The 12,982-nt window shown below is 38.0% G+C and overlaps 1 protein-coding gene across 5 annotated transcripts in view; it reads left to right on the forward strand.

Annotated features, from left to right (window-relative positions):
• LOC108250481 (protein diaphanous homolog 3) overlaps positions 1-12,982 on the forward strand; it is a 171,737-nt gene that overhangs the window by 65,512 nt on the left and 93,243 nt on the right. For all 5 annotated transcript variants that reach the window (XM_017440386.3, XM_037980038.1, XM_017440402.3 and 2 more), the window contains 4 exons: positions 85-180; positions 2,594-2,688; positions 6,287-6,388; positions 10,195-10,434. In XM_017440386.3, the coding sequence (XP_017295875.1) occupies positions 85-180; positions 2,594-2,688; positions 6,287-6,388; positions 10,195-10,434 (533 nt within the window). The remainder of the gene's footprint in view (positions 1-84; positions 181-2,593; positions 2,689-6,286; positions 6,389-10,194; positions 10,435-12,982) is intronic.

The following is a 12,982-nucleotide window of genomic DNA, read 5'->3' on the forward strand; positions in this document are numbered from 1 at the left end:
TTTTTATGTCAGCAGTACAGTAAGTGTTTGATTTTGTGTAAAATTTGCCTTTGAATAATACTTCAGTATTTCTGTCTTCCTCAGCTAAAAAAGAAGAGGAGGATCTGGAGGATAAGAAATCCATAAAGAAGAGAATTAAAGAGCTCAAGGTGCTCGATCCCAAGATTGCACAAAATCTCTGTGAGTATCCGTTTCCACTCAGCCCACTCTTGTCTTGATTTACATTTATACAACCTTTCATGGCTTTTTATTGATGTATAGTGAGCATTTCTGTCATTCTTATGCCTTTTATCTCACATACATCGTGTCCTGCATGTTTCATTCCTTCTGTGAAGAACAGGATTAAACCTTTTCTTTTTTAAACAAACTGCCTAATTTTTTCTGTCTTGTAAGAATTTCTTTAAGTAAAATCAAGCTGAAGTTGACCTTTGAATGCACTCAGCATTTACTGATACAACTTTAACTATGTGTAACAATTTATTACAGCTTTTTACAGCCAGCTAAAAGTCCTTCAGTTGTTTGGGGTTTTTACAGATTCGTCCTGCAGAAGGCTTCTTGTTTTATGAGATTCTTTAGCCATCTTCAGTGCATTGCTCTCTTGATGCTCATTCTTAGGTTTTCACATATGCAGGTGCCACCACACATCAGAATTATGGATCACCACTCCAGGGTCTTTTAGGATACGTTCATCTGTCCTAAAATCCTTTGTGTATAGTTCATCCAGGGGTTTTGATTTGGCCTTTTAGTGATCCTGTCTCCTGCAGTTTCTCAGTCTCAAAAAGCATCTTTCTAATAGTGAATTTATTTCATTTTATGGACTTTTCTTGCTTAATGGGCATCAGTTCCTTTAGCATTCAGAGTGCCAGAGGTCCATGGCTTATTGTTGGTACAAGACTTGAGGAGTCAGAGTATTTCTAAAGCTTTGAGTTCCTGTCCCCTAGGCCTTTCCTAATGATGACTGTGACAGACTGTGAACAACCTTTACTTGGGGAAAAAAAAACTAATTAATGTTTGAGGCCCTGGTAAAAGTTATTCAGCGTTAAAATCCCCTGGGGTTCAGAAACCTTTGCATGATGGTCCCTTTTGTTTTTCTTTGTTTTATTCCAAAATGTAACATTATAATATTAATAGTTATTATAGACTAATTTTGCTCAAAAAAGATTGTAGATCTGTTCATTTTGCACCTACTGTACTATGAACAACAGCAAATCCTCAAAGCAGGGGTGTCCAGACCTTTGCCTTTTGTTTTCCTCTTTGGCTTGTTGCCATAGCAGTTATTACAAGACAGCGCTTAATGTGAACCTGGTCATTGATATGAGTGAGTCATCTCTTCACACTGTGCTAATTAACAATGTTAAGGATCCATTAAGGAGAGGGGGTGAAAAAAAGGAGAAAATGCTACAGCGTATGATCACATTGATCGGTCCTGTTCCCACTCGTTCTGTCTCGCTCTCCGCCTCCCTCTGTTTATTTCTCACACACTCTGATGCATTCACACATGTATGCTTGGCCTCAAAATGATCGCTTTAAAAGCACCCGGCATTAATGAGGAACCTGCTGATCTCTTAAGCACTCTCAGATCTTTGCACCTCATTGGCTTATATCAAGGAGAGCTGTGACCTTTGTTTCATGTATTAAAAGAAAATGGGACTAATCAGCCCAGTAACAGTGATAAATCATGCAGCAGAAATTATAGGGCAGGAGTTGGAAGGAAAAAACGGGGGAAAGAGTAGGCGGGTTTACTGTATGTGCTCGACCATCGCAGGGAAAAGGTCTAAAAGCTTTAACTGAGGTTGATAATGAGTATGTGAGGTTTTAGTTTTTGTTAGACTGATGCTTTAATGTTAAAATTCAGTGCAAATTCATTCCAACTAATGAGCTACGATGAACTAAAGCTTCTCAATAATCATTCTAACACAGTGTAAGACCTGAAAGAATGTCCAATTTCTACACCAGTTCTCAAAGAAGAAGACACAAAATTATACCTAGACATTTTTTCTTTAGAAAAATGAGCCTCTTGCTTGTGGGAAAAATATAACTCTTGCACTGAAATGCAACTTTTCTGTGTAATTAGCTGTGATATATTGTGCACTCTGACAGTGATGGAGGAGAAGAAGCTCAATCTGATTTCAGAATTTGTCTTGGAGCGTTATTCCTGCTTCATCTTTAAATCATGTGGAGCTGATGTCTCTAGATATTTCCAATCTTCTTTCAAGATCTACATCATCTTAGAAGAGTTTTTCTTCTTTTTTAATGATTCCAGTGGCTAAAATAATAACTTATTCTGCCAGGCTTTTATCGTTTCACGCCTTTTTGCATCATTTGCTTTAGGATCTCATGATTGTCAAAGCATTGTGATTTTTAACATCAAATGTTCCAAAATAGTTTGTCTGATCTAGTAATGAGTTGATGTGTCTTTAATTTAATTTTTTTAGGTTCAAAGATCATTTCCTTTATGTGTTCTTGAGCTCTTTTGTTTTATATCACAGCTGTTTTTGCTGTGTTCATTTTTAATCGTGTTTTAATGACTCATCTGTGCACTGTTGTAAATGATCTAAGTATTTACCACACTTTTTATTTCTTTCCGTTCTAGCCATCTTCCTGGGTTCCTTCCGTATGCCTTATCAGGAAATCCGACGCATGATCGTGGAGGTGGATGAGGAGCAGCTCACTGAACCTATGATCCAGGTAAGACAGGTTTTTGCCCGAAGTTGCGAAAATGCTTAAAGCTTCTGTTTTGTTTTTGTTTTACGACTCAAGTGGATGAATTCCTTGAGCCGCCTACAGTAAACCTGGTCATACTCAACTCTGACATGGAACGAATATTGAAAACTAACTCGGCTGACAACGAGCAACTTTTCACCTGAGGCTGGAATTGGATTTCTGGTGCTGCTCTTCTCCTACACACTTGGTCAGGTTCAAGCCCCAGCTCCTGCCTATTGTCTTGATTAGTTGTCTACCTCAAAACTACATGTAGCTTGAGGCCACAGCTTTGGCCATCTGTAAACATACAGTACAGCAATTGTTACAGTACTCGGAGAGCAGAGGCGATCTATCAACAAACAAACAAGTAAAGAAAAAGATTGATTCGATAGCAGAGTTTACAGTTTGTCACTGCCAGCAAAGGGAAACCGCATTAGCCAGATTTTCAGAAGAACTTCCTGATTTAAGAAACGGGTGATTCAGGATTCCCTCTCATCGTCAGTCTTTGAGCTGTTGTTTTTTGGATTTGGTTGGGGGCAGATCAGGCCATCTTCTGACTCCATTTCGACCTGTTGAACGTCCAACATGATTGGATTGGGATTATTTGTTTCCAAGTAAAACGTTCCTCTCACCTCTGTACATGCCTGGACAAGATGTTCTGTGTTGTACCTTAATTTTAGAGGGTAATTCAACAACCCAGGTTACTTTGATCGGGCTTCAGAGACTTTGGATCTGAGCAACAAACATTTCTGAATCAGAACAGAGAGCAGAAAATTGGCTTGAGTTATCAAGAAATGATGTATCTGTATTGTTTGTGTGACTGTGTAGTTCAAAAACACACAAACCAGAAAAACAAGTATTCATATAAATTAAAATATAATGTGTGTAATGTTATTCTGAAGTAGGAAACTTGACTCCCAATAAAAAAATTCTTATTTTGTTTTAATGGCCACTTCCATTGTTGAGAAATCAGGGCAGCCAATAGACAGATTCTTTTATTTCATTTTTTTTCTGGCTGAGACATATTTTCCATTCAAGAAAAAAATAACATCATTGCTTCACTTAAAAGAACTTTAAAAAATATAAATAATTCTTGCTTAAAAAGAAAAACTGTGCTGCAGTGAGCTGGTTGTATGGTTTTCATTTTCCTACTTCACAGGCATGGCCACGGGCAGTTTCTGTATTTTATTTTCTTTAAGTGCCAAATATTATCTGATTGAATCGGTCTACCTCTAGTGTCAATATTTCACGTTCTGAATTTTCAGATTTTGTACTCGCAAGTTGTAACAGGACAACTTTATCTTCTATAGATTTTTGTCATCAACAAAAACGAAATTGTTCATCTTTACACGGTGGCGAAAAAAAAATCAAATGTTCTTTAGAATAGTTCTTTAGTTTTGTTGTTTCTGATAGTCATAAATAAAGCTAGATTCCCTAAGTGTGGGTGAGAGCGTGAATGGTTGTTTGTCTTGTTTGTCTCTGTGTCCCTGTGATGGACTGGAGACCTGTCCAGGGTGTCCCCCGCCTCTTACTGAGACAGGCACCAGCTTCCACCGACCCACGTATAAAACACAAATAAATAAAAGGATGGAGGTTTCTAAAAAAGATATTCACTGATGAGTCCGTGTCCTACAATAGATTCATACTAAAGTAATTAGATTACTTTTACTGTGTGCACTTTGTACTTTAATTAGATGCTATTTAATTCATATTACCAACAGGGGTTGTTATCATAAGATAATTACAAAACATGCTCCCCATAGCATATAGTATATATAAAGCAGAAAAAATATTAGTAAGACTAACACGTCTGTATTACTGATTAAAAGGCTGTTTGCAAAATTAACTTAGTTTTTAATTGACTTTTTCTCTCACATTTTTTATACCAAATGTTGAAGAGGTTAATGAATGCTTCTGAAGGCTTTTGATTATTCTGCTGTCACACTTTTCAAGCTGAGTTGAAACAAATAAAAAACAAACTTGAGCTACAGATGTACATATTGAATAATTCATTTGATCAATTAATAGTCATTAAGCCAAATTCAATTATGATGCATCAATAAAACTTTATTTTTAAACATGCAATTATTTGCTTTGGCTCCAGGATCCAGGAAGAAAACTTTTAACTGGAGACTTTGATGTTTGGCACACAGCAGCAGGATTTGTTGGAGGGAAGTACGTTCACATGAGAGGAAAACGTGGGGCGATGGGATGACCAGATCCCAGCCAACAAAGAATGTGTTTGTGTGGGACAAATCCAAGCACTGCACTTCGTTTAACCTTCATGCAAACAAATATTGCATTAAAATTGGATCAAAAGCAGCAAAACAAAAATTCAAGTAAAGTCTCTTCAGTTTTATTTATTATAAAGTTTCTACCCCATCTTAGGAATAACTTCACCAATCTGGTGTTAAGATCTAACTCACATAATATTACATAATAAACTCCAAACAAATGTCATCTTACGTGAGATGCTCCTCTTGATTTTAGTGCAGCTTCCATTAAAGCCTTCTTCCTGAGTGCACAGATGAAGAAGTCCTTCCAGCTGTACACAAAGCTGCAACTCCAACATGAATTTCTCTTCTGATAAAAGCACAAAGCACCAGTTCTGCTTGTTTTCCACTTATCACTGTAGCGACATTTCCATGACAGTCTGCAGAAACATGCCTAGTTTTTTTCTGGCTGCACAGTTTTTTCTGAATTTCCACAGTGGGGGCGGAGCTAAAGGCAGCAATGACTGCGACAGGCCACCTGTGCTCAGTTTGCCTGATCTACTGTACGGACCGATGCATTTGTCCACACCAACAAGGACTATATGGAGTTGGCAGTCTATACTCTTGCAGCTCTAACAGCTTCCACTGTTTTGGGAAGCTTTCCATAAGATTTTAGTGTGTTTCTGTGGGAATTTGTGCCCACTTCCTCTGTGGAGCATTTATGAGGTCAGGCACTGATATTGGGCGAGAAGGTCTGATGAGAATTTCTTCTGCAGTTCATCCCAAAGATACTTGATGGGGTTGAGGTCAGTACCAAACCACGTCTTAATAGTCCTTGCTTTGTGCACTGCAGCTGTTGGGAAAGAGAAGGACGTTCCTTAAAGTTTGGATGTAAAACATTTTCCAAAATGTCTTTTATGCCGAAACATTTCAATTGCTCAAACCCTGACTTAAACACCCTAATTTACCAACAAACAGGTGTGGCCAAATACTTTTGGCCATACAGGGTAGCAATCCCTGTAAAGCAGGCATTAATATGCATTTTTTATGCAGCGCTGACTTTTGAAAACTAATGAAATTTTAAATGATATTCTGTCAGTTTGTGTGCTGAGAGAAATGAGGTGAAATGCTGTGCAGTCCTGCACAAAGCAGGACACCTGATCAACCTACTAAAACAATTTAATATCTATAATTACAAATAAAGATATATATTTTGAGTTGCACAGTGTAATATAAAAATGAAAGAACATTTCTCCTTACACTGACTGATAGCAACCAGACTTAGTGTGATATAACAAAGTGTGTTTAATGAAATAAAGCACGTCTGGTGCCATAATTGTACTTCTTTTTCATTGTTTCTTTTTTTGCAGAACCTTGTAAAGCACCTTCCAGAGCAGGAGCAGCTGAACGCGCTGGCCAAATATAAAAACGAGTTCTCTAATTTGTCAGAGCCTGAGCAGTTTGGGGTTGTGGTGAGTATTTTCTCACACATGGGTACACCAGAAGATATAAAAGCTTTCAGCTCGACACCAAGTTACTGCCCATAGGTTTAATAACAGGCACAACTATGGCGCCCCCTTTACTTTATTATATAACTGCACGGGCATTGTGTCACCCCATCGTCTTATAATTCACTTTACTGGAAGACTTCTAATGTTCCACTCTGTTTTTTCTGTCAACAAAGTGTTGAATTGAATAGTTAAACAGAACATAATTATGCCTGCACAGGTTTAGAAAACACGTTTGTTACTTCATTAATTTTATGGTAATGTAAACTTGTTTTCCATTTGCATTTCTTTTTCAGTGTCTTTATAAAACACACACACACACACACACACACACTGAGCACTTTCATATGATTATCATATTCCAAGAGCTTCTTGAAATCTGCTTTTTTTTAAGGATAGGAGTAGAGCCTGGACACCTGTGGACTAATTTATGCACATTAAAGAGCAGCACTTGCTACCTTATTATGTCTGCATCATTTTCTTAAAGACATTCCAAAGGAGCCTCATTTAAATTTATGCCTGAGCTGTGTGGCAGCTTTTATGCGTTTTGTCTTTCAAGCGGCTGAAATACTGACAAAAACATATAATAATCTACTTCCTTTCTACTTTTTTCTTACCTGTGAAAGACATGAAGGTGATTGAGGAGGGATTGGAGCATGTATGTATTGTTCCGTCAGGGAGAAATCAAACCAAGGAGAAAACCATTCATACACTAAGCCCGTGTTGGCCCTGTGAGGTTTGCTCTTTCAACTCAGAAAAAAGCTATCAGAAAGAAAATACTGTTGTGCAAACACATGCATTTCAGAGTTTCTATTTTCAATAACCACCGCCACCCTCACACTTTATTTCAGCTCTGTCCTGTGCGTTTTGTGTGGCTGGAATGCATCTTCAAATAAATGCATTGTAAAACACAATCTGTTCAAAGCCTTTTAAAAAGTATTTTTTATATAGATGGGAAAAAACATACTTTAATATCAATCTGTTACTATTTCACAGCAATTTTACCTGATTTCGAGGACTGCATCATATTAAAAAAAACTTTCCAGTTGTGATATCATTGTTTAATATTACTATAACGATATCAGATGCAATAAATCCACATTTTCCTCACTTTCTCTTCTGTCATCACTACCATCTAAACCAGGTGAAGGCATCAGGGCCAGTAAGAATCTGTTGGATTGACCATATATATTTAATTTGCATGCAGACCATGAATGGTACTAGAAATATAATGGTCTGTGATTTATTGCAGTCCGTTGTGATATTCATATTGCACTCACTGATATTGCGACGATAAATTTGCAATATATTGTGCAGCCCTCCTGGTTCTTGTCCTCTGTTCCTTAAATCCTGCAGTGCGTTACGCCTGCCTCTAATCGAAGAAATGCTCAAAAGTGTTTTCATTCAAGTAAAATCTTGTTAAAATAAGAAATAGCATGTCTCTGTAAGTAATTTATCCAAAAGCATTAAAGGACACCCTCTTCACCCTCTGCCTTGTTGTGCCATTTTGCAGTTCCATGTTTCTACTTAACCCAGGTGGAAGAAAAAAAAAATAGCTCTACAACAAGCCATTCACATTTTTATCTGCTGTTATAGTTCCACCAACAGACTTTAAATGGAAAGAATGAGGTTGGGTGTTTTTTATTCCCCCTAATAGCACCACAGCTTACACACAAAACCTTTAAATTAATCTGTTTTCCAACACAGTTTTAATAAGATTTGAGAGCTGATAGGAAAAATTGTAAAACTTTAAGGGGTGGGATCTCTAAAATACTAAGAGTATGTAACTTCTGCCCTGTTATTCATAAATCATTTGTAAAATCAGCATTAGCATTTGTTATCGGACGTTAACAGCCTCTTACTCACACTCACAGCTGCTCTCTGTGCTAAAAGATTCACTCCAGTTATGTTTCAGGTTAATTCCTTTTGTTTTTATTGGTATATTTATTCAGGGCTTAATTTGTAAACGATTAGGCCCAGGAGCGCAGAGAGGCGCTGGTCTGGTGGGTCAGGTGGCGACACTCTAAACATCTCCTCCAACCTGTAGGACTCTGCACGAATAAATGAGTTTCAGTTTCAGCCTAAAGGCAAGAAAACTTCTGTCAGTTGACCCTGCTACCCTCCCACTAATGATTTAGTTCCATTATTATGACTTTGGGTTTTTTAGACTTATCTAATACCTTGTCCATTGTACTCCAGACACCATATTTTAGGAGCATTTTGTGACTTTTTCTTTCTCCTGACCCATCAGACCAGCAGCCTCTCTCTTCCAGTTTTCCTGATTTCCTCATTTAGCCCGCAGTAAGAACATAAAATGTAGTCTATTACGATCATAAATCTAAATATTAAAGAAACATGGTGTAGTAAAACTGCTGCTGTGCATCTTTTAGTATGATGGAAACGGCTAAAACGGGCAAACAGAGAGAAGCAGTTTATTCCTAGATGTGTATGCACAATGGTTGTTTTAAGCACAATCTATTAGATAAAGAAATATATGGCAAAACCAGTGCAGAAATCTCATTTTCCACAGTTTCTATTTTCTGGGGAATTCTGTCCTCATTAGGAGGGCCCAGGCTGGTCTGCTGTACTGTTGCTCTTATCTTGTGCAATGAATGAACTAAAAAATGCAAACAAATTAATCAGATCATGGGAACGTTGTGCACACAATGTAATAAAACAATTGTTTTGATCTATTTTTATTTTTTAACCATGGATGTTCCAAAACTCCTCAGGTTTTTGAACGTATTTTTGAAATTCAGCTAAAAAATTAGTGATCGCTCCTGAAATATATATATATATATATATATATTTCAGGAGCGATCACTAATATATATATATATATATATATATATATATATATATATAGGTTACAACAGCAGGACTGTTTTTCTCTCATTATTTCACCTCATTAAATCATTTTTTTAAAACCTCCTCTTCATTTTCTCATATCAGAACTTGTCTGCTTGCGTTGTCAGTGCAACTTCCCGGTGAAAACAGGAACTTTTTATTTTTCACACTGAAAGTGCAATAATGTTTGCTTGCTTTCTTCTTCCTCTGATTATCTTGCCTCACTAATATATTTATTACCCAGTTTATTCAATCTCTAGGCTTCATTTCAGCGCTGCACTTGATAATTTTGCACAACTTTATTGTTAATCTTGTTCTATAATTTTTCTCTGTTCTTCTTTTATATGAACACAGTCACTCAGTCATTCCCTGAAATAGTTATTTGATAAGATTACAGTAGCTATAATTAAACTCTCGATGGAGGACATCAAACCGCACAGCCAGCTGTTGTTTGAACTAGACAATTGGAACCTGCACCCCCTCCCTCCTACCCCCTGCACATACACAATCACAGTTGTGGCCAGGTCTTGGGCCCAATGCAATATTTTTCAATTTTCTCTAATTGTGTGAAAGCGGTAATCCAAGGCAGTCTATTGTATATTCCACCCCCTCAACTGCCTGGCCTATATGGACGCTAACTCCAGAATTAACTTACCAGACCCGGGTCTCAAATCAGATCACTGCCAGCATCTATTACTACTGCCTAGCAACACTTTCCTACATGCCGGTTGCATAAATGTCTACTAAATTAGATCGGCTTAATGCTGAAAGTGCCAAAAATGTAATTGTAAATGTTTTAAGTTTGAATTTGTTCTCTGAAGTGGTTTCTTTCTTTATCATATTTTCCCCTGCTTTCCTGCTGGATTCTTTTGTTTTTTTTTTCCTCTATCTCTACTAATGTATAAGTTTTCCACTTTTCGCAGATGAGCAACGTGAAGCGCCTGCGACCTCGCCTCAGCCACATCCTCTTCCGACTGCAGTTCGAGGAGCATGTAAACAATTTGCGCCCAGACATCCTGGCAGTAAACGCAGCATGTGAAGAGGTCAGGAAGAGCCACGCTTTTGGCCGCCTCCTGGAGCTTGTACTGCTGCTGGGGAATTACATGAATGCAGGCTCTCGAAATGCCCAGTCTTATGGCTTTGACCTCAGTTCCCTTTGCAAGGTAAGGGTCGAAATGTTGACCTTGCCATTGACTTTTTACATACAGTGAAGTAGTTTCTTATCCCTCCAGTGACAATGGTTCAACATGAGTGATGCATGTTCAGTAAACTCCTGAGATAAACTTTTTTTTTCTTATTGATTCTATATAGCTGTGTTTACAAGTGAACTATTGTACTGGTAAAGTTTTCACTGATCTAAACACAAAGTGGCCACCCTTAGCCACTCTCATTGCTCAGACTTTGTTTCTTGTCCTTCGATGCTCATTGATGACATAAATCAGTGGTTCAACTAGAATTTAACAAGGTCTGCCTAAATGAATTTTTTTCTAGCAAAGATCCTTTTAGTGACAACCAATTCTAGTTTTCTTCTGTCACCATATCGTTTTTCCAGGCCTGTGCTTTTTTGAGGGTTGGTAGCTTCTCTCTGCAGAAAGAAACCACAGGCCAGCTGTGGGATTTACCCCAAATGCTAGAAAAGCTGCGACACCTAAAATAACTACTGCGAATTTGGGAAAAGCTGCACCATCTCAAATGAATTACTGAAAATGTTGGAAAAGCTGCACTGCCTAAAATAAATTATCCTAAATATGAGAAAACATGTGCAAGTAGAAATATGAATACATTTTAAACAATAAGACTTTATTCTGACCTGGATCCATATCCGGACCGGGGTCCACCATTTAGGGACCCCAGTATAGATGATGTTGCCATTTTGCATAAACAGAGTCCAAAATACTCCTGATTCACCAACTTATTGCATGTCTTTTGCAGATGCAATTTTGTATTTTGTACATCCGTCTAATTCAGGATAGCTTCGCAAAGGGACATCTGTGCCTTTACGTTTTGCTGTCAACCAAACAGTGTTGCCAATTAAACAATGGTTTTAGCATCACCAGGCTATTTCTATGGACGATAGTCCTTGTCTCATTATTCAAGTGCAAGAAGACGATCTATCTACCAGAATCTGTCCATTTTTGCTACTACAAGTGGCATCACCTCATATCAGGGGATGTTCTCATCTGAATTTCACCACGTTGGCTTGTTTTTCGCCTGTATATCAGCTTCTTTAGTTACCTGAGGGTCAAAGACCATATTTGTGGAGCATGCTCAATGCACCTTGGCCAATTTAAATGCAAATAACCTCACACGTAGAATAAATACTTTGTTTCCCAACAGTAATATCAAAGTGTTTGTCTTTGAGGGGTTTAATTTAATACATTTTCAGTGAGACAAGGATGTTTACTTGTATTTTAATGTCCAAGGTTGGTCAGACTGTTGTGTAAACAAAAGAAATATCAGTGTCAGTGTTATTGCCATAAAGGCATGTTTGATTTTAAAAGTAGATTTTTTATTTTCTGAGTCACCTGGGCTAAGCCGTATAAATGGAATGATCCACAGCACCATCAGCACCACAGGACAAATTTTACGTATCAGTCTGCTTCTATCAAAGCTTAAAAAAAAGTTGTACATTCCGATTTTCCTCTTTAAAATGGAGAACTGAGTCCCTGACCGCAGTCCCTTTGAAAGCTTGCATATTGTGAAGGACCAAGCACACTTTGTGGTTAGGTGTGTGGCGTGTACCTTTGGATTTTGTCATGAAGACCAAACACCAAGTTTCTCTGTGTGATGGTGACGATAACAACAGAGTGTTTTCTTTGGATGAAAGACTCCTGCAGTGGTTACATTACAGCTGTTGGCACATACGCTGCAGTTTCCACAGTAACAACCACCGCAGCCATTTGTCACTGCCACCTCTTTGCCCTTTTGGAATTGGATGCTTATGCTTATATAAACACCAGTGCATGTGTCAAACGTGAATATCCACACCCTTGATGGACAAGATGCATTGATATAACAATAATATAATTAATCAGTTGTTGTCTATAATGGATTAAATTTTACACTTAGCTTAACGCTACTTTTCCCGAGTGTCGATTCCTTTCTTTTTTGTGCTGATTTGTTGTCTGATGATGGTGAGTTGATGTCATAGGCACAATATACAGAGGAAGGCATCACCTTCATGGCTGCCCCAGTGTTTGACAACTTAATTCTGTGGCACACTCCACAGCACAGGAAAATTGCACCCAGCCCAACTGGAAAAAGAAGGGAGAAAAAAAATGTTTACATTGTCATCTATGATTACCATCCGTCTAAATTCAGACAGGGACCTTTTGTGAGCGAGCACTTGAAGCTTTTTGGGGAACAAAAAAGAGAGAGGCAAAAAGAGGAATGAAAAGAGAGATGAGAATGTTTGATTAGAGGAGATAATGCAAACATGATTAAACCCAGCGGGTCTGAGTACACTGCTGTCTACCAATAGATCACCTAGAGAGATACACAGCAACACACTCCACAGGAGGGATGCTCAGCAGGAAAACTGAAAGATGTTGCAGAATTAGACTGTAAAAGAGCAATGATGGGAATTTATCAGTGAAATTGAAAGATTGTTGTGTGTGTGTGGGTGAAAAAGAGAGAGGCGGTGAGTGCAGGGGGTCATTACATTGTGAAATTGCATCTGCTGCAGGAATATGAGACATAAAATCATCTGTT

This window comes from Kryptolebias marmoratus, linkage group LG15 (genome assembly GCF_001649575.2).
Source record: "Kryptolebias marmoratus isolate JLee-2015 linkage group LG15, ASM164957v2, whole genome shotgun sequence".
Classification (NCBI taxonomy): domain Eukaryota; kingdom Metazoa; phylum Chordata; class Actinopteri; order Cyprinodontiformes; family Rivulidae; genus Kryptolebias; species Kryptolebias marmoratus.